Below are 26,164 nucleotides of genomic sequence, written 5' to 3'. Positions count from 1 at the left end.
TTGTTAGTTTTTCTTCACCATTTACATGCACCACTTAATATAATGTTTGGTTGTGTACACTGAGGACTGGATTTCACAAGCATTCATGACCTTCTCTTCTGAAGAGCTTCTTGACAATTTCACAAGAACCCAGTGTAAAAACAAAACAAACCAAAAAACAACAAACAAAACACAATTAAGAAAAAGGAAAAAGAAAACTTCTCCCTGGAATCTGATCTTGTCTTCATGATTTTAATGTTGAACATTTCTAAAATTTCTTTTCCTTTTGCAGAGCTTCAGGTTAAAAGTTCAGTTGGAAAGACAGATTAGTGTGTCAAGGATTTTCTTAGCCACTGGAATAGTTCTTCCTTATAAAGCCTTTGCCACCGTACGTTGGCTTCCACTGTTTCCACAGCACGGGAGAAAGAGGCAGCAGCTCCCTCTTCATAACTCTTTATAAAGTTCTTTAGCTGGAAGTACAATTTAACAGGTTAAATTTGCAAGAACTAAAGAAAGTAAATATTTTCAGTTCATGTAAACATGTCAGGCATTTAGAACAAACCTCCACAATCACCACTGCAGTAAATGTACTATCATATAGAAGGATTTAAAAGGAAATGTAATAACATAGCAGACTGTCAATTATATGTGATGCAATTGCTTCAAATTGCACTGGAAGATATTGACATGTTAGTGCTGGATCACATTAATATCATTTCCTCCACCTCTCTCATAGCCCAGCTGCTGCACTGCACAGACAGATGGGCTGCTCTGAACTTTTTCCTACCTAAGAAACTAAACTGGGAGCACTCTAAGTGCTTCTAATTCAGGTTTATGTGCAAATGTCAGTAGAATGCAGCCCTGATGCCCTTTGGTTCAATCAAACTTCATACTAAATTTATTTACTTTTGATTTGCAGAACCCTTTTTATGATATAATACAAGCTGGTTGTTTAGAAAAGGAAGGGAGTGGAAAGAGGATGGCAACAAAGCAAGCGGGCACTCATATTTGAATCTTTTTTTGATCTTTGAATGCCTGTAACAGATTCTTTCCCTTATGAGAAAACTTTGATCTTTTTTTCAGCAAACTGAAAAGGCCTCTTCTCATGTATACTCAAATTATAGCACTAGCCCCTGGATTATTATAGCTGATGGCACTGGTGTGCTTTGAATTACTGTTCTTTTTAAGTGAGAGCTGCAAGGCTGATCTGCACAGTAGGTTGCTGGTTATATTGACTTGTATAAAATTAGGTAGTTTTAGCTGCAGTTATTCATGATTAGTAAATTTTTGTTTCCTGGTGATACCAGAATCACCTTGTGTGTTTAAATCTAACTTCCAACTGCTTACCTTTGTGTATGGGCTCAAAACTGAAAAAGCTGGTCCTGCAGATATCTCATTCCCGTCCCAGCTAAAAGGATGGGAGGATCCTGGGAACTATCAAAATCAGACCTTGCCTGATCTCTGTAGTTTTTATAACAAATTTTTTTACGTGTCCAGTTTCTTTTCCGGGAAGTATGAACAGGCAGCCTGCCAATGCTGTCATGGAGGTAGAAACTGAGAGTACAGAAGGCTCCCTTTTGCAGGTCAGATACTCAAGTGTCAGCCAGTACCATCCTTCCCACCTGGGTAGCCTTGAGGAGACAGCTGTGGCTCTTCCCAAAGTACCAGAGGCCACTTGACTTGAGTGTAGACAAATGGTTGGGCACAAATATCACAGCAGAATCAGAGTTCAATTAACGGTGATTATGCTGCGTATGAATCATTTGATCCATTTGGGGTAACATTGAGCAGAGCATAAACAGAATGTAAGGCAACTGCACAAATACCTTAGTCAGGGCAGATGTTAAGTTAAAATGAGAGATCATGGCAATCTAAATAAGGAGTAATTAGCATTTAGAACAAATTATTGTGATGCTATTTGGTCAGAATATCAGGGTTTACAGCTTTTCTCACGTTGAAATACAGTAGGCAATAGAAAAACAGAGAAGGCTCTTGTAGCTTCTACTTTCACCACTGAGGTTTTTCTTAGGGCTGCTCTCTGCAGCATCAGCTAACCTGGACAGAAAGATCTCTTGTTCAGCTTCTCAACCAAAAGTAAAGAGAAAAAAAAAAAAAAAAAAACAGTCCTACTTATCCAGCCAAGCCTTTGCTCCAGAGTTATTTCTAGTTTTTCTTTCAACATCGGAACACTTAAAAGTGAGATCCCAATCTCCTAGGTAAAGTATACTATATTTTAGAGATGAAAAACCCTGTTTCAGGTTAAATGTTCAGATAAGGGCCTGCCACATCTTAGTGGAAGAAAAAGAAAGAATTACTGTAGCAAGATCCTGCCAGATGAATGGAAGAAATACAAAATTTTAGAGTACCAAGAGCTACCTATACTACCCACCTCCTGGTACCTCCCCTACACATTGGGGTGCCTTTGCAGTCTGCTCCTCATCCTAATGCTGTCCGACTCCAGCTGAGCAGCCAGGGTTCCTACACAAACACTGCTGTCCCAGTCCTTCAGTGCTGCCCTTGACTGAGTGTAAAGGAACCCAAAGTCACTCCTTGTCCTTCCAGGCCTGCTTTCATTCAGCAGACACATTTTTTCAGCTTCTCTGACCTTAGCAGCTGCTGACACTTAATTGCTCCTGCCCTGCTCCATCCTTACAACAAAAACAGCCTCACATACTGAAAGTAACTTAAAATTACCTCTCTTAGTTCTTCTTCAGTATTAAGGAATTCTGTGACCCCACTGATAAGCTTTGAATTCATAAATAATGCTTCTCCATACCTGTAAGGACAAAAAGAAGACTCAGAGAGTTAGTGCAAGAACCAGGCCAGCTGAAAATGAAAAAGTAGTCTTTTGTAAGCAAGGGAAGATGTGGGACAATTCTGGAGGTCCAAGAGTATAGCATTGGAATCAGACATTGGCATTCCAGTGTTTCATACCGAAAACCTGGACTGAGACCTTCTAAGCTGAGCTCTTTGTAGTTAACTTTTAGTCAGACACTACTAAGCAGAATGGGCTTAATTGCAGTCACAGATGAGATTTCCAAAGGAGGAGAGGACCAAACTGGAAGAACATCCCATGTTTAACAAAACAGCTTTCCACATCATGACACCAAGAAGCTCAAATACAGGCACCATAGAAGGAGAGAAACAGCAACTAAGGAGAAATACTCGGAGGAGCTGTACCATTACCATGCACTTTTGGAATTGCTGCAGCTTTCCCTGCATTTTCCATTCATCCACCTTATCTACATTACAAATAGCCTCTGGATAAGTGAACTGAGTCAAATCCTCTTGTTCCAGTACCTGATAATTAAAATAATGCTGATATAAAATAACAGTGCTAAAATAATTCCCAGAGCCATGATGTAACATGCTCAAAGAACCAACCTGTCAATGAAAATTCAAAAGCTTGAGCAAAGGATATTTAAAAGCCAATTTGTTGTTACTGGGTAGGATATTCAATGGCAATCAGCAATGACGTTCTGCAGGTAGTTTGAAACTGGCCATTCAAACACTACTCTTCCACCTTCTTGTCCACAAGCTTTTTTTTGACCCTCCCAGACAAAGCAGCTATATTGCTGATAAGATAAGATAAGAACCAGACTACGCCTGAAGTTTTGCATCACATGTTGGAATAGCTTGTGGTGGTGTTTTTTTAAAATGTTTCTAGTGTGGAGAATGCAATTCCACTGGAAACCGAAAGCAGGTCTTCAAGTTAGCCATCAGCGTAGCAAGAGGCACTTTACAAATAGTTATCCTTATCTGCACATACATCCAAAGCAATACCTAGCTAATCTGAACCAGACTGTTTTAAAGAATTCAGCTCGCTTGTCAGACATTCATAAGTAATGTTAATAGACTTCACTACAATTAAGTTTATCTGGGGGAACAATTCAGTTCATACCCTGCTTTTACAAACTGATAGAGAGGAGGAATTCAAAATTCAAAGTGAAATGAACTAGTACAGACACAGCTTTCTGTTCTGCTTCTATTAGCCCTAAATTAATTACCCTTAAATACCTAAGTACTGTAAGCCAGACAGTCATCCAAAAGGGAGAGAGAAAGAGAAAGGGAGAGGGACAGGCACAGAGAGAGGAATAGAGAGGTGGAAAGAAATGAGAAATTATGTTTTTTGAGAAGTTTCTGTTTTAAGGAAGGTGTGTGCTGTGTTGCTTGGTACCTTGAGCTTGTATGAAGGGAAATATTGCTATAGGGACCAAAAATCCTACTCCCTGACCACTAATACCCATGAATTATTCATGGATATTTCAGCAAGTACATGTCTTTTTCCAAAAACTTCAGTCACACTGACATATAGAGCCATCCAGAGGCAAACGCCTCCTATGGGAAGTACGGATTTCATGGTCCTTTAAGCACGTTTAGGCTTTCTAACAAAGCCCTTTATTATTACATTCTCAGCTTAGCTTCATAATTGCTTGGAAAATTGGAAGCTGCTCTTGATGGGGTCTTTTGACAAGGTTACCAATCCACTTTACAGAAGCAACCTCATGAAAACCATTGCAAGGTTTTTATTTTTCCTGCAGTCTGCATTGTAGCCACAGTGTGAACAAGTAGCAAAATTCCTTCCATTGAAAACTATGCCTTCATGAAGACCTACACTGATTACTGACCATTATGCATATTTGGTAAAAAGTCAGCCACTAATAGCAATTTTGAAACAGCCTCTGCTGGCAAAACGTCTAGTAAAGATACCTCCTAAAATAGTATTTTGCAGGTGAAACATAAAAATGGATATAAATATGTGAGAAAGTGTTTTGTCTTGCAAATATCAGTCTTCCTACACTTCATAGAAAAGACAAGGGCTCTCCAGAAGCAGAACCTTAAACACTTCCTAGAAACATTTTAGAGTCATGGGCTGTCATGTACTTGTGGGGAAGTGATCCTCCAATGCCTTACACTTGTACAAGCTTTGTACTTATGTGAACTGAATTTGGAAGGCAGCATATTCCATTTACTTTGGACAGATGCAAATGACTTCCCACGTATTGACAAATTCCCCCCCAAATGACAAATGATTCAGCACTTGAGAATGGAGGAATTCATACATGCAGCTGTTAGAGTAAATTTTCACACATAGACACATGTGCACACACGATCAAAATAATTTAGAGGCCCAAGTATTGCACACTCAACTAACAGTTCAAGCAGAGAACTTTCAATTTTCTTTTTCAGACTTTTTTAAAACCTGGCAGTCTTACTCCCACTAACTTCTTACAAAAGACTTATAAGGCACCTCAGTTTCTATGTAATCTTTGTAAATGGGATATAAGCTTTTTTTTAAGACTTCCATCATTATTGGTATCTTCTGGGCAATGCATATACAAGTATAATGTAAAAATATAAAGGGATAATAATATTTTGTTGTCATTCTAACTGTTTGATATGCAGTGTTTTAAAGTTAGAGGAAATAGTGTTATAGCATAATTCAATCGCCCTCAGCTATTTCATATTACTATCTGATACGACAACATCTTTTATAATAAATTCAATGGAAAATACCATAGAGATATCATCTTATTAAATTAATGTTTATTACAAAGTATTACAGTTTTAAATAAAGTTAAATGATGAATTATAATGCCAGAAAAATGTCTTGGGACAGAGTATACTTGAACTATAATTCAGCAGGAAAGCTTTCATTTTAATAAAGTACCAGTGTGTCAAGCTTAAATTAGAAGCCTAATTCTGCATTTAATCATGTATTTCACTGAATATTTTAAGGGACAAGGTGTTAGACCAATTCTACCCTCTGCAATTCTCTCTTGAAAGGTTTTAATCTGTAATTACAAAATTAAATTATTTTCAATAGGCATCACACATGCTTGTATGAAGTATTTTGTTCCAATGCATTGAATTCTTTGGCAATTGACAGAAACTCCACTGGATGTCCCTTTCAGAAAAAAGCACAAGGTGTATGTCAACTACTACAATCCTTTTGATGGCTCTGAGTAGTGTTTGGAGATCAAACTGAATGCATGTAATACAAAGTCCATGTTGGGCAGTAGACTTTGCTATTTTCTCATTTAAGAAAAAAAAAAAAAAGAATACGACAGGTTTTTCGATGAGGCCTTGCTGATTGCTGTGAAGTCAGATAACACGGTGATGCATACCAAATGAGATAAATAAAATTCTACTTTTAAGTGCAGTTAAGCTATCTAAAATTAAAACACGTACACACAAAAAAAATGCATCTGGCATAATTTTCTAAATATCGTCCATTTGCCTACACTGGTTAACTGTGATCATGCTTAAAATCACAGGTGTTAGCTAGGTTGGCAGATGAACATATTTGCTGAGGCAGGACACTTCTGCATATGCAACTTCTGCACATGTGTTTGCAACAATATGAATTTTGACAATTTATGCCTAAATTGTTTAGGCATAAATGCCTGTATAAACTCCTGGAGGAACACAAAAAATTAGCTCCTATCCTGTGCATAACAAACTGCACCGGGCAGCACTTGGCTGCCATCTACTTTCTGTATAAAAGTCCAGAAGAAAAGGGGATGACATGATATTAGCATCAGAAATCCTTTTGAAAGCAGAAATATTTCAAGAAGAGGTTTGTTTGGTTTTGTTTGGTTTTGTTTTTCCACAGTTGAATAAATGTGCTTGAATATATATATGTATATATACATGTATATATTATGGTTTTTTTTCTACCACACTTAAAATCAGCAAAATTCCTTTGGGAACTACTGCTTTTTTATCTACATAAAGGTAGAACTGCAGCACTTGACATGCATCTAGAATTCATTATCATAAGCATAGATACAATACAGTAACAGGTATATATATACAGATGATCTCTAAGAGAGAAATGTTTCCATGAATGTATGATAATATATGAATACATGTATTTGTGACTCCTATGTATACATTTCATATTTAGAGACATATTTCTATTTACAAATAAAAAGAGAGTGGGTTAGATTCAGGAACTTACATGAATAAATACATATACAATACTTACATGAATTACATCAAAACAAGAAAACAAACATAAATTTAATTTTTTATCTTTACCTGGCATTTAATATTTTCCATTTTTCTCTGAAAAACTTCCACGCAAGATCTCTTCCATGTGGATTTCGAGCTACATGGATTATCACATCAATTGCATCCTGATCCAGGACAACTTCTGAGTTGAGAGACAAATTCAAAAGCCTAATAGGAATAACAAGGAAAAAAAAATCCTATTTAGATCTGCCAACACATATTCTGACAACAGCATGTCTAAAAACTCTCAGAATAAACAAACAAAGAAAAACCAAACAAACAAACAAAAAAACCTGCCAGTTTGTTTAAGTCTCCAGGTTTCTTGGTTTATTTCTATAATTCCAAAGATCAGACATATTTATGAATCAGAATAAACTTTAGTTTTGGTACTGAATGCTGGTACTTTAGAAGATAGCATAGCTGGAGGGATGGAAAAGGATTTCAGCAAAAGCTGAGTGGAACCTTCCATGTAAATTTTTATGAAATCAATAAGATCAGACTGGTCAATACATTTATGTAAAGGGTATGCCAACAAAACATAATTATTATAAGATTTCAAACACCTCTTATGAATTTAGAACAATTCAGAAGTGAAATGACATAATGTTTTAATTTTCATGTGTAATAATGCAAAAACATGAGACAGTTTACATAGATAGATGCCTGTGCTTTAAAAGCAAGTTTTTTTCATTTAGACCGAAGCTCAAGTGATGATCCATAAATATTGAAATGATTATCAGTAACGGTCAGATACAGATACATAATATTTTGTACCTATTGAGCAAATTTCTGTCATCACTGCAAGTTAAGGCTTCTAATAATATTTTTTTCTCAGACACTGCTATGGTAGAATGAAATTTCATCCAAATGAACTCCCATACGTCTTCATCCATCAGTGAAACTCCTGTACAGTAGACAATGTCTCTCACATTAAGTGGGATTCTAAAAAAGAAATCAGTAATAGCACTGTGTTAAATAAGCAGCTTCTTGACACTGGAAACTAAGGAAGAACATCACTACTTTTAGGAGACTCCAAAATTAAAGTGGAACAGTAATCACTTTTTGGAAAACTACATTTACGTCTCTTTACTTCCACCAAAATCTTCCCAGACATCCTGATGGATTTTCTAATAGGCAACACACGCTTGACATTCCTTTCATAACCATCATTTTGTCAAAAGAATATAAATCATGGTTGTCCAGTTCATCAACATGTAATGTACCACATAACCTGCAGGACAGGTAACATAAGCTCTACAAATTAGCTCGGGATCTTATCAGCCTGCTGCTGGGCTCTGCGCCAAAACTCCTCTTCCTGTCCTTAGTACTGAGGTTTCAAAGTGGGAGCTGATCAGCCAGAAACTCCTCCTTGCTTGTGTCGTAAAGAGCTTCATACTCATACAGAAACATAGAAGGAGAAAACTCTACTTAAAAACGGTGTTTTCAGAAGCAAAGAAAACACAGAAATCTGTTCATTTGTTCTTCTTATCAATAGTAATACAATAACAGCCATGCTATAGGATAGTTGTGAACCAATGAGCTACTCAAGTATTATAAATGCAGGCTACAGTTAAATGAAACGGCTTCTTGAAGCCAAATTCAGACCTAGTATAGGATGTGCATTTGTACTGTTTTCTTCTAAAAAGATCTCAGCTGGGCTTTCAAATTCCTACCTTGCTTATGTTTCCTATACAAGCATAGAAGCTGAAGCATTTGCCAGCTGCAGGATATTCCTACAAGTAAAGCTAGACCTTTCTCAGAGAAATATGCTTCTGATTTGAAGGAAAATGCCCTCTCTTTTTGCTGGTAAAAACTGTAGCAAAATACCCTTATCTGGTTACCAATAGCTGGCTTGAATCACCTCTGGAACTTCATACGCAAAATCTCTTTAGAGACTCTAGAAGTACAGAAAGCTGCTGTCAGTGTCTGGGCAGTAATACAGTGGGACAGAGAATGAAATTTCTATGGTAAAATTTGATATCAAATCTTATGCAGCACAGAAAGAAAAGATTTCATTACTATTTTAAGACTTTCACCAATGTCTTACACCAGAGGCCAGATCACACCACTCAAGAATCAAAGTTCTTTTACTCCCCATCTATTTCCCCTCTAGAAAAAAATACAATAAAAAATCTTTCCACTGAAACTTTCTATTGCCAGGCCCTATTTAGTGGTGGTTTGTTTTTTTTAAAGAAGTTTCAGCTGATCATTTTGGCCATATTTGAACCCCTAGAAAATAAAACCAGCATTGTTTTTTAACATTTCAAAATTTTGATTGCTCCTCAGTTCTTCAGAAGGAAGGAAACAAAGCAGGAAACTCTATATTGATGACTGTGAAGGGATAAAAATTGTTGTTGCCTCTAAGGGGTTAACCAGTCCCAACAACCATGATGTTTCTTGAGGAAAAGAATATAAAGAATATGTAGCTAAATCAAAGCAAACAGGAAAGAAGTGCACCCCTCCTCCTCCTGGCTGAAGACCTTTGGGCAATTAATGCCTGCTGCTTTTTTGCTATTCTTTTTCTAAGTAGTAACATAAGGTTACTACTAAAAAAAAAGTAGTTACTACTAAAAAAAAAAAAAAAAAAAAAAAAAAACGTAAAGCCTAAGTTTGAGGCTTTATTCATGTTCTTGGCCATCAGTGTGGTCATCAGCTCTGAGGGCACATCTACAGGTCCAGATGCAGGTAGTCACATAAATTCTGCTTATGGTGAGCTGACACAGAACAAGATCGTGTGTCTTCCTGTAAAATTTTTAGCATGGACCCATGCTAACGGGGCTGACTCGACTAGTGCTGAATGCTATTTTGCATTTGATGCAGACGAATCCAGACACTTGCTAAGGAGCAAACTCTCCAAAGAAAAACAGAAGGGGTAGGCAAGAGAAATGTAATCCATTATAAAATTACTAGGAATATGAAACTTCTAATTGTGCTTAGCACACATCAGCAATATTGCCTTCTAAAACAAAACTGGAGGTACAGTGGCTCACCTATGCCATGAACTGCAACTAACCATGGTGGATTACTGCTATGGTGCAGATCCTGACATAGTCCAAGATCTTATTGTTTCCTCCCACCACCCAATCACTGTGTGGTAACATCTCCATCCCCAGCTGTCCCACAAAATCAACATTATTATGGTTATGACCACATATTGTAAGCAATTCCTACGTGTCACCAAGACTTAGCTGGGACCTCCAAAAATGCAAGTTCCATAGTTCTTTTAAGAACGCTCCTTTCTATCTTCTTTTTTTATTTATTTATTTTTTTTTGTCGGTCAAGTTCTGATGACCTAAAAAGCTTGCACTGGAAAAAGTAACTCTTCTCAAATTTATCCAGGACCAGTCAGCCTTGGCTTATATTGAATCTAAGCAATTGCTTCTGTGGTTCCTATAGAACTGCTACACCAAGACCAAGGAAACCAGACAATTCTGAAAGTTGGCAAGAACCATTAAAAGAGTATGTTTAGACATACATATCTAGTGAAGAAGACAAGTTATCACTTTCATAAGCCTTTCAATACTACTGAGTTTTGATTCCCCCAAACTGAGTTATCATTAGTAAAATGTGAGTTTGGTTATCATTTACAGAATTATCCATGTGAGTTAGGTACTGAATTTCTATTTCACACCAATGGAATTCATATTTCTAACTTGAAAGTCAATCAGTAAGCCCATCTTTCAAAAAGCAAATGCAAAAGAAAGTGCATATACTAGAGTCTATTATAGAAAATTGACTACATATTTTAACACAAGAAATCAAGAAATGCTAAAATTAATACAGTAGGTATTTAGGTGCTGCCACTGTGTTGGCTTATATTACTAGAGATGAGACTTAAAGTTTTCTTAAAAACTGCAGCTCCGTCAAAACCTTGGGTCAGCAGCTACAGTAACATAAATACACAGCCATGTACACATACATTGAATAGAACTCGAAAGTGATATTATTTACGATTGTGTTGTGATTTTCAGATTCACTGGGTTATTTGTAAAGCACAACTTCCTTGCCAGCTAATGTCTCTTTTTTTTTTTTTCTTTTAATTTGGGATTTAATACACTGACAGGTGTCAAAAGAACAAATGGTAACTGAACCGGAGTAGGGGATGCTTCCTGACCATAGAACCAGACTGGCTGCCCCAAATCTGTCTTAACACATGTTATCTGAATATGAAGAACTGAAGCCAGTCAAGCTTTATTTCAATGACAGAAAGCACTCTATATCTTGACACAAAAACACTAAATCATTTTTTAGAAGCACATGTAGTTCTTGCTGAGCTTTGACAGCAGAAATGTTGTCTTTGGTTTACTGCAAGAGATGCAACTTGGCCAATTGACTCTCTAAGGAACTATAAGGCACCTGGAAAAAGCACTTCTTTTTAGGTTGATTTTGCCATTAATTCAGGTAAAAAGGAACTGTATGCTGGAAGGCCTGTCACTCTGTGTTTGGGTCCAGTCAGAAGCAGAGGTAACTCACAGTGGATGCTAAGCCCCAGAAAGGTCGGCATTCCTCACTGGTGAGGTTTACATTTTTGAAAGTTACGTCAAAACATATCAACTCCATAGGCTTTCCCAGCTACTCTCTTTTATATCCTAAGTAGTGATTTTAGACCCACAGGATCATTTCAATGCTCTGAGAAGGAAGAAGGACTTAACAATAAGTGATGGCACTGATCCCATGTCCACAGCCTGGATGTCACCATGTTTAAGAAAACTCTACTGCAATCAAATTTGCACGTCATACTCACAGTGCTCCAGTTGCTTCAGGGAAGGTTTTGAGGTCTCTGTATAAGTTGTCATTAAGATAGTGTGAAAAAAAATCAACCCCCACAAACAAATACTAATGTTAAAAGCTGTAGCTTTAGAAATGATGAAACTTACAGCTATGAAAAGCTACAAATTACTCCTGTGAGAGGCTTGTAATCAGAACCATAGACAGGGGGTTCCCTTCCGTGGAAATGAAAATTGTTTATGAAAATGTGAATATCCCAAAAGTAATTTCTCTTTAACTATTGCCTCAACAGAGACCCTTTTAATTGAATTTTCTCCATTTGTACAGATTTTTGCTCTCTCTCCTCTCCAATCATTAGGTGCCAGTATTTCATTGTTATCTAAACATGTAAAATCTTACCAGTCTATAGAATTTTTAAATTTTATAGATTAAAGAAAAATGGTTTTCCAAAACTGCAGTTCCATGGCACTGGATCAACACATAGAACATTAGCCCCCTGTATTAACTGAATCAAGTGGATAAAATTAACCATTGTTTCAGTTCTGCTTAAGTAGTAACACTGCAGAACGTATCCCCTTCTTATATTAAACCTCATGTGGGCCTTCAAGGCTGCTCTCATTTTTAAAGAGCTAATATGATTGATGGATACTTCAGAAGAATAAAGATAAACTTCTGAAAGCATCACTTTAAATGGCTTTTATTTGAATACTGATCCAATTTATTTAACTTTATTTTTCTTGCTTAAGAGATATGATGGTGAGAATGAAATATGTGGCTAGCAGAGCTCATGTTTAAAAATTAAATACTTTGGGAAAAAAGTTAAAAATTAAACAGAAAAAAAATTAATTAAAATCATGCTGTGTCTTTACAGGGATTTTTTTCAAGAGCGAATAATAAAGCTCTACAATGAGCTAAGAATAATCTTCTAAGTTATAATTAATTGGTACATACTTGCTCCTATTTAAGTATGTTCTAACAATTGGAGATACATTTATAAAATTGAACCATAATTATTTATCTTCTGGGCAAACTCTGTATTCTAATTTTTAAAAATGTAATAGCACACAGTTTAGACTTCTTTGATTAAGTGACAAAATTTAATACAATTTAGGGTAATATTTGACAAAGAAAATTAATCAGAAACATTATTCTTTATTTTTGCAACTATTTGACATTTAACTTAGGTCTATTTTTCTTGATGACTATATTTATAGTCTTGTTTTAGGTCTATTTTTCTTGATGACTATATTTATAGTCTTGTTTAATAGGTTACAATGCTAAGATAAGAAATAATTAAATATTGGTAGTTTGTTTGCAGATATATAATACAGATTCCGTTACAACTAACAGCATGACAAAAACTGTATTTTCTGAGAGGGCAATCCCAAAGATTGTACTTTTACTCACTGTTACAAACTCCAGGAGCCATGCTGCCTACTCCACTGTGGGGAATGTCCTCTACCATAGCACATATCTAGCTTGAAGAGCAAGGGCAGAATTACCCCTTGAAAACTGAAGTACAGATGGACTTGATATTTAGCTGTGTATCACACATTAGCTGTGTGTCACACAGGGGATATTAACTGAGGATTCCAATTTGTTTAGGACAGGTTGCCCAGAGAGTCTGTGGAGTCTTCCTCCTTGGAGACACTCAACAGTTGCCTGGACATGGTCCTGGGCAACCTGCCCTTGGAGGCCCTGCTTAAGCAGATGGCCTCCAGAGGTCCCTACCAACCTGAACCACTCTCAATTCTGCAATTCTGTTACGTGGCAAAGCTATGCATAGACACCAGTTCTCCACATTCCTAGTTCTGTGCTTCTGAGCTTCAGACTCACATGAGTCTGACTGAGGCAGGCAGAGACTGTATCATTCCTAAAGTGATGGTTACTGCTACTGGTCCTTTCCCTTCCTACAGAAGATACCCCACAGCTAACACACTACTTACATATTCAAGGTATGCCTGAGTTATGCACTCTTTTGTAAGTAATCTCTGAGTAGATAGGTCTTTTTTTTTTTTTTTTTTTGCCTTTTCTGGACATTTATTTGCAAGAAAAAAAAACAGTCCTTTCTGTTCAACTGTTTTGCAGAGTTGTGGAGAGGTCATTCCTGAACAGAAAAATTGGAAAACAATCTATCTGACTTCTAAAGACTGCAAATTAGTTACCGCTAATCCAGAATTGCTATGTATAGCAATTTTTCTGTGATTGAACACAGAAGTCAGAAGATAAAAATGCTACCTGAACCATCTGCCCTAAAAAGCCCGGTTTTGTCTTTCACAAGACAAAATCCTCCCTCTTTTCAGACATACTCCCCAGATGGTCTTTCAAAGCACTAACTCCTTGATTAACTTGTGCATTCAACACTACTTTCTTCCTCCTTAAACAGTTTTATTGACTGGAGTGCAAGATTCTACTCAAATGTTGTAACAAGCTATTAATTAGTTAAATCACTTCAGCAACATTGGCTGACATTAGCTGGCAAAGCTCCAAAAATTTTTCAAAATGCATGAACAGCTATGCCTGAATTTTTCAGTAATTAAAACTTCTAGGGGTTGAGAACACAGAAGAAGGGATCCGTTTTATTGTTTTATATTTTTTAGACATTCATGTGTGAAAAAAATAAAAATAACTTTTTTTTTTCATGTATGCTGCTAAAAATATCCAAAAATAACTCATGGGCATCAAACCTGTGAAAAAGAAGCTAGTCCCTCTTCCAAGCAACTAACAAAAATAATTAATTTGTTGGCCACATTCCCACAAATCCTTATGTAAGTGGTGAAACGTAGGTACACTTCCAAGTTGTTGCATGACTGTAGCACTAATGTACACATGTGAAACAAAGCAACGAAATCACGTATCTCAAATCATTAGAGAGAGAAATAAGAGAGGAGGAAAAGGAAAGAGAAAATGCTTTGTTTGGAAAAACAATTGATTTTCTATCACTTAAGCCCAACTTCAAGGAAACTGATCTCAATTAATGACTTGTAATTTGTGTTATTTACCACTCCCTCAGATCTATGGATAGTTTCATTTATAGAAATGTTACAGCCGCTCCAACAGTGCAATTTGTTTTTTCCTGGTGGCATTTCCATTGAGTAGTTAAAGGTCCATCCAAGTAAGCAGACTGCCAATTTAGGCAGCTGGATTAACATGAATCCATTGTCCCTTGCAGAGTAAATAGAAATTCTGCACAGCAATTATGGGGATTTAGCATTCTCAAATTAGGCTTGTTGGTTACTTCTGTCTTTGTTCAAATTATCTGAGGGAAGCCATTTTACTTCATTACTTGCACCTTTCTTAAAACTGATAAAGAATTAACTAGGGTTCCTAACAGCCAAAGCAGTGTTTAATATAAGTCTTTGAACTGGCAGATGGGGAATCACTGGAAAAGCCCATATTCACATAATTACAGTTAAAAAGATTAAATAAAATAATTGAGTCCTAGGATGCAATCATCCAAGACTATGATTTATTTTTTAGTAAAAAAAAATAGTTTATCTGTAGTGCAAAAAGACACACAGATGTGTTCTGACTTGAAATTCACAGAACAGGAAAATTCATGGCATATTCTCCTTCCATATCTCTGACTCCAACTTAGCACTTCAGAAGTCCTCAGAACAAACCAGATGACTTGAGACCAGAACAGACTTGAAATATCTGGATTTGCATTCAGGATATTCTGGCTGTCTCTCCTTCTCCTCATTCATGAAAACAGAAGAATGTAACCTTTAGTTGACCCATGGGATACCAAATAGATGCTGACTTCAGTCTAATTCAACGTAGCAGTTTGCATTCCACTGCAAACATCATCTATTCATCTAAGTATTGCTTTCATTGGGAAAAAAAAGGGGGAGGGGGGAGGGGAAGTACACTCAGAAGTGCAAAAGAAAAGAAAAAAATATTAAAAAAGAAGCTAAGTATTCAACATTAGCTCTGCTTATGAAATAATACAGTAAGCATAGCTCTCTTGATTAAGGATTAGCAGATAGTTATCACCTGTATAGGAGACATCAGAATGCAACCTTTGAATTATGCAAGGTTGGTGGAGTAAGATATTGGAACTTCCCATTGATGATATCTGCAAGGCAGTATTTTAAGTAAACAACTGATCAAAGTGCTTGTGACAGAAGAATAATAGTAAAAATAATTTTAAAAAAAGCGTTTAACCTAAAATTGCCCTGAGGTGACATGAAGTCCATATCAATCAAGTGCATTTACTAGAAGTTTTCTAGGGGTATTTAGTGATTGAGATGCAATTAATTAATTAAGATAATTTGTTTCTATTTAAAAGACAGCAACCAATAAACAGCAATGGTTACATTTATAAAGAAAAAATATGAGCAAACCAAAGTGGTTCTGAATAACAAGGGGCCTTCCAATGGCTTCAGTACTGTCTTAGAGAAACACCACTATGTAATTCAATCTGAAGCAATACTATACTATCATCTCCCACTGCTCATTGCTCCCCATTAGCAAAAGAATAGCATCACCACAGCACTACGAACAGAACAAGAATACAAGGATGCCTTTATCTGCTGAAGGCAAAATCAGCCATCTTGGTTCAAAGCAGCTTTCTCACATGTTCACGTATTCACGCTAACCTGTCTAACGTTGCCTCAAGCGAGCATACATTCACAGTCCGTTTTGCCAGCAGAAACGTGTTTGTGGCAACCTGTAGCTGATGGATGGTAACAGCAGCTGGAAGAAAATCATGCCTGCAACCCACAGAGAGGTTTGCAAAAACATGCTTGTGTCTGCGGATATGTTATGCTTTGAGCCATCATGCTGAGTATTAGCATGTTAACCATTGTTATGATACCTCCTGCCAGGAGTTTACAGATTGCAGCTCTCCTTCCCGAACCTCAGAAATATGCATTTACTCTGTCTAGCCAAGGCAGAAAGTCTGAAAATGCTAATCCTCTTAGAAATGTGTTTTTCTTTCAGAATAGATATGCAGTGAAGGTTAAAGGGGTTAACAAGGATGAGTCTCAAGCTCAGGCAGGCATTGTATGGTAATTTTGCTAATTTTTTCGGCTGAACCACAATACTGTTATACCTAAGGAGTGTGAATAATTTATTTCTTCACACATGAAAGAGCTTCACAGGGATGAGCCCTGTTAAATGAAGGTAGAAGCAAACATCTCAATTTTCAGCCAACAGTAGCTTCTCTTGTATAGCCTTCTGCTGTTGACTGAATTCCAGTAACCTTACATTCTCAAACTATGAGTGAAATTTCACTGTGCTTGTATGTTTTCTGCTAGGCTTGTATTCTTCTAAACATGCACATGGAAGCTTCAAGAGTTTTCATCGCTTCAGTACAGGAATGGCATATGTCCCAAGTTAGCAGAGAAAAAAAAAATTGCCTTCATATCAAGTCAGAAAACAATGCAGACTTTCAAGCAAATTGTTTCAGAGCCACCAGCCATTTTAAAAGAGCAAAATGATTTAAATTCAGTGACTAAAAAGAATTAACCAATACTTTGATTATGATCTCAGATTTTCAGCTGAAAGAAATAATCAAATCTTTTTTAACAACTTTAAGGATTAAAATATCATATCAGTTCCCACACTGATGCAAACAGACGTCTTGTCCTCTTAGAGCTACTTAGGTGATGTTATGTGTTCAGTTTGCTCCTTGTAGAGCCAAGTTTTTTTAGAGTTACATTCCTTGTTTAATCATCATGTTTATCCTGCGTGTATTTAGCAATACCACCTAAAACCCTTTATGTAATAAGTAATCCTGATATTTCAGGTGCTCAAGCCTCCCTCTCTCAGATGAATGCTCTCATCTTTAGGCTGAAGAGCAGAATTATTTCTCGTTAATGAGATAAATCTCAGTGGCAGAACTTCAACTAGAGGAGGGCAGTATGTTGCAGCATCTTAAGCCAGTCCCAGACACCTCAGAGAGAGGTGATGAGAGTGGTCTGCGTGTGGCAGGCATGAGGCTGAAGTATTACACTGAGGCTCTACAGCAGTCTCAGTTACAACCTAATCACAGAATAACTGCTTAAAAGGGGGTCAAAGAGCATCTCCTGTTTGAAAAGCGAGGGAGCAGACCTTTTCCTGCTTTAGTGACATTTTTGAAGGTGTATTTTGTAAGGATCCCTAACTCTATGATAGCAATCTACATATTAGTGCTGGACCCTAAGAGGGCTCACTCCCTCTCCACAGTGCCATGTTAAGAGGCTCTTTACTCCGCATGCCGGCTGCCTCCAAGCTCATTTAGAGGCTCCCATATTTCCTTGTAGGAAGTGTAACTCCAAGCATCTGCTTCTGCCCAGTGATCCAGGCATCTGAAAACGAGGCATTGCAACACCTAACTCTCTAGAAATTCAAGCCTTCATGTCTCTCAGTCAACTTCCACTTCATGGAGGCTAATGTTGCAGATCATTTTTTCCTTACTAATTCCTTAAGAAAATCTGAAGTGCTACAGTTGGAAATCTAATGGCTTTTTTCCAAGTAGTGCTGGAAACACAAAGAGGACCTCTGGCTTTGTGCTATAAATGACCACTATTTTACTTCATGAACAGTGGTAAATTATTTGCACGGTAAAGAACATGTAATTACAAAGTACAAACCATAACTGATTATTATGATTATTTCAATACCCTACTGTGAAGAGTAGATGGTAATTAATTTCTGGACCTACTAGACTAAATATAATTACTAGGAACCACAGCAACTGTAGACATATGCTGGTAAAACAGAGTTAGACATTACTTTATTTGTTTATTACCTAACCCTCTATCCATAATTAAATGCTGCAAGTGAAATAGAGAACAATTTCAAAAGAACTTCTAAAAAGCTACAGATCAAAAATATGTCAAAAGGTATGGATTTTAGCATTTCTACAGCATTATTAACTAGGTATGCTCAAAGTTTGACGGCAGTAACTGCCAGAGAGTCAACGACCTTTACAAGATTTACAGCCTGTGCATTTATGTGGTATTAATTTAACACTACCCTAATTTTGTATTGATTAGGATCTTGGGACACAAGCCTAATTCTCTAGTCTCATTTATTGGGATCTACTGCTTTTTAGAATTTGTGATCCCTCCAACATGCACTGGTTGTGAATTATTTCATTGTATGAAACACCTTACTTCCCAGAATAAGTTTTTTGGGGAGGAAATGGGTGGAAAGGTTGCAAATTAGCCTTTACTTTTGTTTTCATAACCAAACTCAAGTTATGCCTGTATAAAAAAGTATCATGACATTAAAAATACCTCCAGCTTCCCTTTTACACAAAACCTCTCCAACATTTCTTGCTGGAGACAGTACTACTTAATTCCCAGGAGGAACATAAGGACAGCTGTTCACAAACACTGCAAATCTCAGAGATTTCAAGAAGAAACAGAACCACCCAGGTAGAGACACTCTTTCCTTGAAGATCTCCACGATCTCTGGAACTCTAACTTCATGCTTGGCGGCTCTTCTGTCAATATCCTTTTTCTGTTTCAGAAGGGCATCTACAAGAACTTTTAGGGTAGTTTTCAGCAGATACAACTTTACTTGATAAAGTTCCCACTCCTTATCAATAGGATAGGCAGGGATACAAGTATTTTCTGTACCTGTCTGTTTTTCTCACCAGGCACTGCCAGAGGGGAAAAATAAGCAGAACAAGTTTACCCTTCTTTTTGAGGAAACAAGCTCTGAGGGATTCCTGCAGATTCTGAGGTGGCTGTTTGCAGTGAATTCCCAAGAAGCTGTTAGGGCCATCAAACTGAGTAAAATATTTTAGTGATCCAAAAGAAGACAAAATGGCACCTTTGGATGTGCTCTCTGCATGTATCTTGTTATCTGTTTGCCCTTTGTACTTCAGCTAGCTATTGTCTCTGAAGTGCTAAAGGAGATAAAGGCATGACTCAAACATCATGTAATTCAATCCTTATTCTGTAATCATCATCATTCGCTTGGTGGAGAAGCAGGAATAACAGACCCCGATTTTTCAGGTCAATTTAAAGTGAGCAAAGGTGATATGTGGTACCTCAGTTGCAGCAGGAATCTGACATGTGAGAGAGCACTAACAGATCCCTAAAAATGTTTTCACTGTAAAATATAGGCTGATTTTATGTCTGCTAAGCTGCTGCTACTACTAGCCTTTGCAATGTCTTTTGAATATAACTAGATATGAAATGAGTCTACTTGTTTGTTAGTTATATTCAGTATGTGAAACTGCTGTGAGAATAGCAACTGGTAAATTCTTGGGTGGGGAACAGAACAAATCCTATAATCTAAATAAATAAATAAAAACATGTTTCTGTCTTCTTTGCAAGTAGTACCCCTATTTATCAGCTGACTGTCAATCCATATTCTGTAATTACATTATTTGTTGCAGCTATTTTTCAAAACTGTGCTGTTTCTTTGGAGAAATGTACTGCTTTAACTTGGTAGCTATTCTCTTCCTCTGCCCTGCTGTGATGCTTTTATCATAATACTCGTCATATGCTGGCAGCCACAATCTTGTGCTCCCAAGAATGGCCCCATAGAAAAGCTAAGATGAATCTTCAGATGGCTCCTTAAATTTATTCCTTTCCTCTCTTGCTATTGTTAGTAAAGCAATAAGCTTTTTTTTTTTTTTTTTTTTTTTTCCCTTATGCCTCCTTCTTCAATCCTGTTGGAAGGGATGTAGATACAGGGTAGGAGAAAGCTTTGCAGGGTGACAGCTTTTTAACACTGAATAATCTACTGCTGTGCATGCTAATAGGTGGTGCTAGGCTTGATTAACTAATTTTGCAAATGAATATCTAAGCAAATTACTTTTTCAGATTGTTCCCAATAATTCTTTCTCTGTAATTTCCTCTTTGAATAGTTTTATGCTGATTGTTGCTGCTGACTGTTAGAACTCATGTACATGTACACTGGAAAATCCTAACCCCCCACACACCCTGTTTAAAGGTACATAGTCATATTTTCAAAATTTTTTCAGAAGTTTCAAAGTCATGTAGGAATGCAATTTCCAGCCACGTTCAGTTCATGGGTGGTTTTTAAAAAAATACTCAGGTACTTATGTAACTGGGTATAGCTGTAAAGGATTTTCAAAGATTATGAAGACAGACAGAGAGACAGACATATTTTAATTGGAAATAAACATCTGATTGGCCAAGATGTCTTTGATTAATGCTGCATGTCTATGTCTATAGAGATGTGATTCTTTTGCAGAGCTAATATGAGACTGGGACTGAAAAAGAACAGAATTTTCCTCTTCTCTTTTCCTCTGTTACATGAAAGTCAAATATTTTCCTTAAATCAAAATATCACGTGATGTTTTTACACAAATACTACCACACCCATATTCCACATCATGAAAAAATCCATCATTCTTTCTCAAGAAGTCGTGGTCTTAACCTGTAGGCCGTACTTATCTCACTGCCTATTGATTACTATATCAATACCTTTATCTTCAATAATTTAACATTTCCTAGTTGCTTGCATTTAAAAGATAAATTTCATACACTGTCGATGGCCTGTGTTCCCTTTCCACATCTGAGTAACCCCGTATCAGGACAGCCTAACTTTAAAATTTGCTGTCAGACCAGTACATTACTGCTAATGCTTGACACATCTGCATTTTCACCCCCCTCTGTGAAACCTTACATGAGCATTTCCATGTATTCCTGAACCACACTTAACTTCCAAGTCTTCACTTGTAAGACCTACATAATATTTCCCTAAAATATATTGTTCCATCTCCTTTCTTGCTCCTCAGTCATTCTTCCTGTAACCTTTCTCACTTTTTCTATCACTTAGCACCTTCTGCTCTCTGGACCAGATGCAGGTTAGGTATTTGTCTGCTGATGCTATGTACTTTCATCTTTCTTCCTTTAAACTCCTCCTTAAAACCCATCTTCTTGCCCTCTAGCATATCATTATTCGACAGCAAGTTATCAGGAGTGAGCAGAGGCTACGTTGTTGTCCCCTCCACCCATTCATACATTCAAAGTCAAATCCTTCATTCTGAAGCCCCACAGCCATTTTTAAATAACAGGTGGTGACATCTTTCCCCTATACCACACTGTGGAGTTGGGCACTGTGGGGGGTCACAAAAAGATGAGGATGCCAGCTGTATTGCCTCTGAGTAGGAGGAAGGGGAAATGCACTTTTCTGTTCTACTTACCTGTTTCTATTGCTAGAAATCCAATCAGAGATTAACGTTGCAGCCTGCTGGTGACAATGTTTGTTACCGAAGCTGCAGGCCAACATGATGACTTCCCGACGCAACTCTCTGCCCAAATTAAAAGAAAAAAAAAAAAAGAAAAAGAAAAATATATATATATATATAAAAATAAGACCCTATTAATAAATATGTTAGAATATTTACAAAAATGCATTTCTTGTAACAATGGCAGCAGCTGATATTTGGGTAACATATCAAAGATAATCCAGCTATGCAAATCTCAGTGTCCACTACATGCCTACAGCTGCTGCAACAGCTAAAGAATAGCCATGGACCAAACCCAGCCTTTATTTACACTTATTCAGTCTTCCAGACCTCTGTGGTCAAGAGTCCAATTTCTTAAATATCCAGTGCAGACTGATATTAATTTAAGGCATAGCAAATCATGAACTTTAAACTCAGGAAGACATAATTCATCTCATAGTATCTTGCTGCTCTCCCTCTAACCCAAAAAGGAAAACCAGAAGGAAGAGAGAGCCAGGAAAGTATGACATGCTAAAGATCACACCAGATTTTAGGAGAGTGCATTATTACAACCATATCTTGCATAGGAAGGAAGGAAGGAAAGACAAATATAACAGTACTCATGTTGGTAGGATGCTTGAACAAGTGATTTGTTTAAATTATTCGTTGGCCATCCAAGCTTGAGATACATTGATGCAACTTGTCTTAAAATATACTCCTGAGGGAGAAAAGAATATTCAGTGTTAACATTTATTTTTGATTTTTGGTTCAAACTTAAAATACTATTGCCTATTGAGGTTTTGCCTCTCTTTTTTATCCCTAAATGATGTCTCACTTACAAAGATTCTGATTTGCAATTAGCAAAGTAACATGTCCACATATAATCTCTGTTCATTGCTACATTCAGACGTAATTTGCAGAACAGCTACTTGATCAGATGCCTCATATTAGCTGATTTACTTTTATAAAACCTTGCAATTTAAAAGAGTTTCTAATATGCTATTTTGAACTTACAGTACATGGTTGGAAAGTTGCAAGACTGTCAACAGCTCAATGGCTAATCTTGGCTACATCGTGCATGTTCATTTTTTAAAAGAAAATTGTTTTAATAGCCATAACCAGGGCAAAAATGTTATATAGATACAGTCAATTGACTTCAGAATACTGAACAATGTGGCTGCAAATGAGCTTTGTACATTTAATAACACTATATTTTAAGTTCAGGTTCTTGGTGTGCTTAAATAAAAAAGCCAGCACAAGATGTATTTTAGCTTACTTTTACTTTTTACACGGGAGACATATTTCCATATCCTGACCAGTTGTGAAGAAAACAACTGTCATTGTATTCAGCATAATGTTCTGCCAGTGGAATTCACCAATTTGAAAAAGAGAACTGAAATATAAAGAACTGCATAGAATAGCATCTATTTTATTATTATGGATGCATGGGTATGTATATATGATGTTAGGACAAAAGGAGATTCATACTGCAGCTTTCTCTAGCAGATATGTTATTCTGTGACTAAAAAGACTTTTTATTTCCTCTGCTATCACCCCTGCTTTCAAAGCTCTCATCAGGAGCGATAAAACACAACCCAGCTGTGAATTTTACTGTTTTTATTTATTAAAATTGTCTTTTCCTTACACAGACATGTTTAAAAGTGAAATAGCAATGGCAGTCTGGTAAGAATTTTTCTGTGCAGTTAACAGACTAAAACCACAAATTGTTTCAACATCATTTATACATATATACATACACCCAGTCACCTCTAGCTTCCTGCTTTCTGAGCGTGTGTGTCTGGACACACACACACAAACAAACACATGTTCAAGAACAAAAAAAGCACATCTAAACATTTCTGGCTTTAGAGAGTTCCTTCTTTTGAATGTCTTTACCAAATTACACAGAATTACTGTATGCTGGCTATTCAAAATATGTAGAATACATAAGCTACACTGTGAGTTAAAACAAACAAAACAAACAAACAAACAAACAAAAAGAGTTTATAATTGTCACTGACTGCAGTCATATCCTGTGTACTTCATTAAACATGCTTCAGCATAGCTAGATTTTTTTTCCAGGTAAAATGTTAAAATGTTTGTCATGTCTATCTTAATTAACTACTTCTAGTTGCTACTGCTGTCCCTTTGGACCCAATTATGAATGGGCTTCTGATTCAATGGTGATCTAATCCTTGTTAATTAAGGTGACTGCATTGAATTCACCATGGCTCTTTGGATGAAATAATGACTACAAATCTTTACTTCAGTTACGTGCATCCTGTTAAGTTGTGCCTGCATTTGGTGTCCTTGCTGAGCTTGGGCATCAATCTAAATATAGCTGCGTGGCTCCTCAAAAGAGATAATCTGTAAATAGATTACTTTGGCTCTTTTAAGTCAAATACTTTATTGAAATACTTTATTTGTTATAATATTTTACAGAAGGAATAATTACCTTTCCTTCCAGTACTCACATAGGTCTCAAAAAACAGTTATCACTGTTCAAATGCAAATGAACCAAAGCTTGACAATTGCTGTTTAAATAAAGAACAATTAGGAAGAAAGATAGTAACACTAGGTCACTTGTAGTATCTAACTGGGGAATAGTCCAACTGTTGGCAATAAAAGGGGGTAGGCAAAGGGAAGGAGAGAGAGAAAGAAGGGGACATGGAGAGAGAGAGGGAAAGGGAGTGGGAGAGGTAGAGGGAGAGAGACTGTATATCTCTTACATTGAAGATGTTGTAGCTTTCTGTGCGGTCCAGTAATTTATCTAGAGGATAAAGAGCTCGGCTGGCAGCATGCCAAGGCAGAAAATCCTTCTCCTCTGAAAGGTATCTGATAATCTCCAAAGGAATATTCTGAGGCAAATAACCAGCTCTGCACAATAAACGAAGTTAGTATTAAATTGATTTTGCAGGAGATACATGATAAGGCAAAAATGACTTCCTTTTTTTTTTTTTTCAAATGAAATTAAAAGGCAGAAAAACATGATGAACTCATCACACCATAATGACATAAAAGTCAATCATAAAAAACAGCAACACAGTCTCTCGTGTGAGCATACCTACTGGATGAAGGAAGGCATGAACACACATGAAAGAAAACTAGACAAAGTATCCCTAAGATACCCCTATAGATTCTAGTAGCAATAAAATATATGAATAATGAAGTAACTGACTGTATATTGAAAAAAAATGAAGGTGTTGTTTTGCTAATATATAAGATAGAAAGCAATCTGCATAAAATCAACGACCTGAGGTATTTTGTTTCAGAGAACATTTCAACTGGCCACAGGCAACTGGGAAGATCTAATAGTGAAAAAGCATCTTTTAGCTTCAGAGTTTTCTTCCCTTCTCCTTTCTCCCTCCTTCATAGCTGCCTTGTCTTCTAGCCATTTTGGAATAATTTACTTTATTAAACTGAAATACTATCCAATGACATTATTTTGGTTAAGAATGTTTCAGCACTTTCCATATAAGCTATGTTTTTCTAAATGTTTATAAATCAATATGCTAGAATTTTGTCCTATTCTTTTACTGGAAGAAAAGACCTCTCCCTGCAAGGAAAAAGAGTTCAGCAGGGTTTCAAGAAGGTTTTTAAAATGAATAGCTTTACAAGTAAAGTGCAATACAGACACAAGCATTTGGAAGCTGCTTGTTAGAACTAAGTACTGGAAACATCAAGTTTTAGGATTTGCACTCATTTTCTTTTTCAAAACAGCATTTTTTCTTAACTATACAGATTGCAGAAACAAAGTGTAACCCTGTGGGTGTGAACTTGCCAGAAACACACAGATCTATTCTTCTCCTGATACATGTGTTTAAATCCCACAAGAGTTTTCTACCTGCCTAGACAGAAGATAATGATTTTGTTTCATTAAACACTTAAAATCAGGAAGTTGGATTCCACCAGCTTCAAATTAACATAGGCTACAATACGAAAGATCTTCACAGACTATTGTTGTCCTTGTTTGTTGCCAATGGTCCCCTTAATTTCTATCACTGCCTACGGAAAAAGGTGCATACTTTGAATGTTTAGTGCAGCAAACAAAGAAAATTACAGATTATTATAGAAATGAACCAATACATACATGTTTAGATAAATCCTGACCTCCGCTGTAACAGCATAAAAGAACTACCAAGCTAAAGTCTTTGAAATAGACTGCTCTTTTTGGTATGGTTCAAATCCACAGTTTCCTTACAAATTGCACCACATCCATGCAAGTCATTGTGATTCTTACTCTCTCGGAAGGATTATGTCCTTTTCCCTTTGAATTCTTGGGAAAGATGTGAGTTCATC

The 26,164-nt window shown here is 36.7% G+C and overlaps 1 protein-coding gene across 1 annotated transcript in view; it reads right to left on the bottom strand.

Annotated features, from left to right (window-relative positions):
- Positions 1–305: 305 nt before the first annotated feature.
- The window catches only part of TRHDE (thyrotropin releasing hormone degrading enzyme), a 203,504-nt gene continuing 177,645 nt past the window's right edge, over positions 306–26,164 (bottom strand). The window contains exons 13-19 of the mRNA XM_035544377.1: positions 24,595–24,742; positions 22,486–22,583; positions 21,842–21,949; positions 7,771–7,938; positions 7,024–7,164; positions 2,674–2,755; positions 306–449 (exon numbers count right to left, since the gene is read on the bottom strand). Of these exons, the coding sequence (XP_035400270.1) occupies positions 306–449; positions 2,674–2,755; positions 7,024–7,164; positions 7,771–7,938; positions 21,842–21,949; positions 22,486–22,583; positions 24,595–24,742 (889 nt within the window). The remainder of the gene's footprint in view (positions 450–2,673; positions 2,756–7,023; positions 7,165–7,770; positions 7,939–21,841; positions 21,950–22,485; positions 22,584–24,594; positions 24,743–26,164) is intronic.

Source organism: Cygnus atratus, chromosome 1 (assembly GCF_013377495.2).
Source record: "Cygnus atratus isolate AKBS03 ecotype Queensland, Australia chromosome 1, CAtr_DNAZoo_HiC_assembly, whole genome shotgun sequence".
Taxonomy (NCBI): domain Eukaryota; kingdom Metazoa; phylum Chordata; class Aves; order Anseriformes; family Anatidae; genus Cygnus; species Cygnus atratus.
The sequence above is the reverse complement of the archived record's forward strand: the minus strand, read 5'-3'. Positions and strand labels throughout refer to the sequence as shown.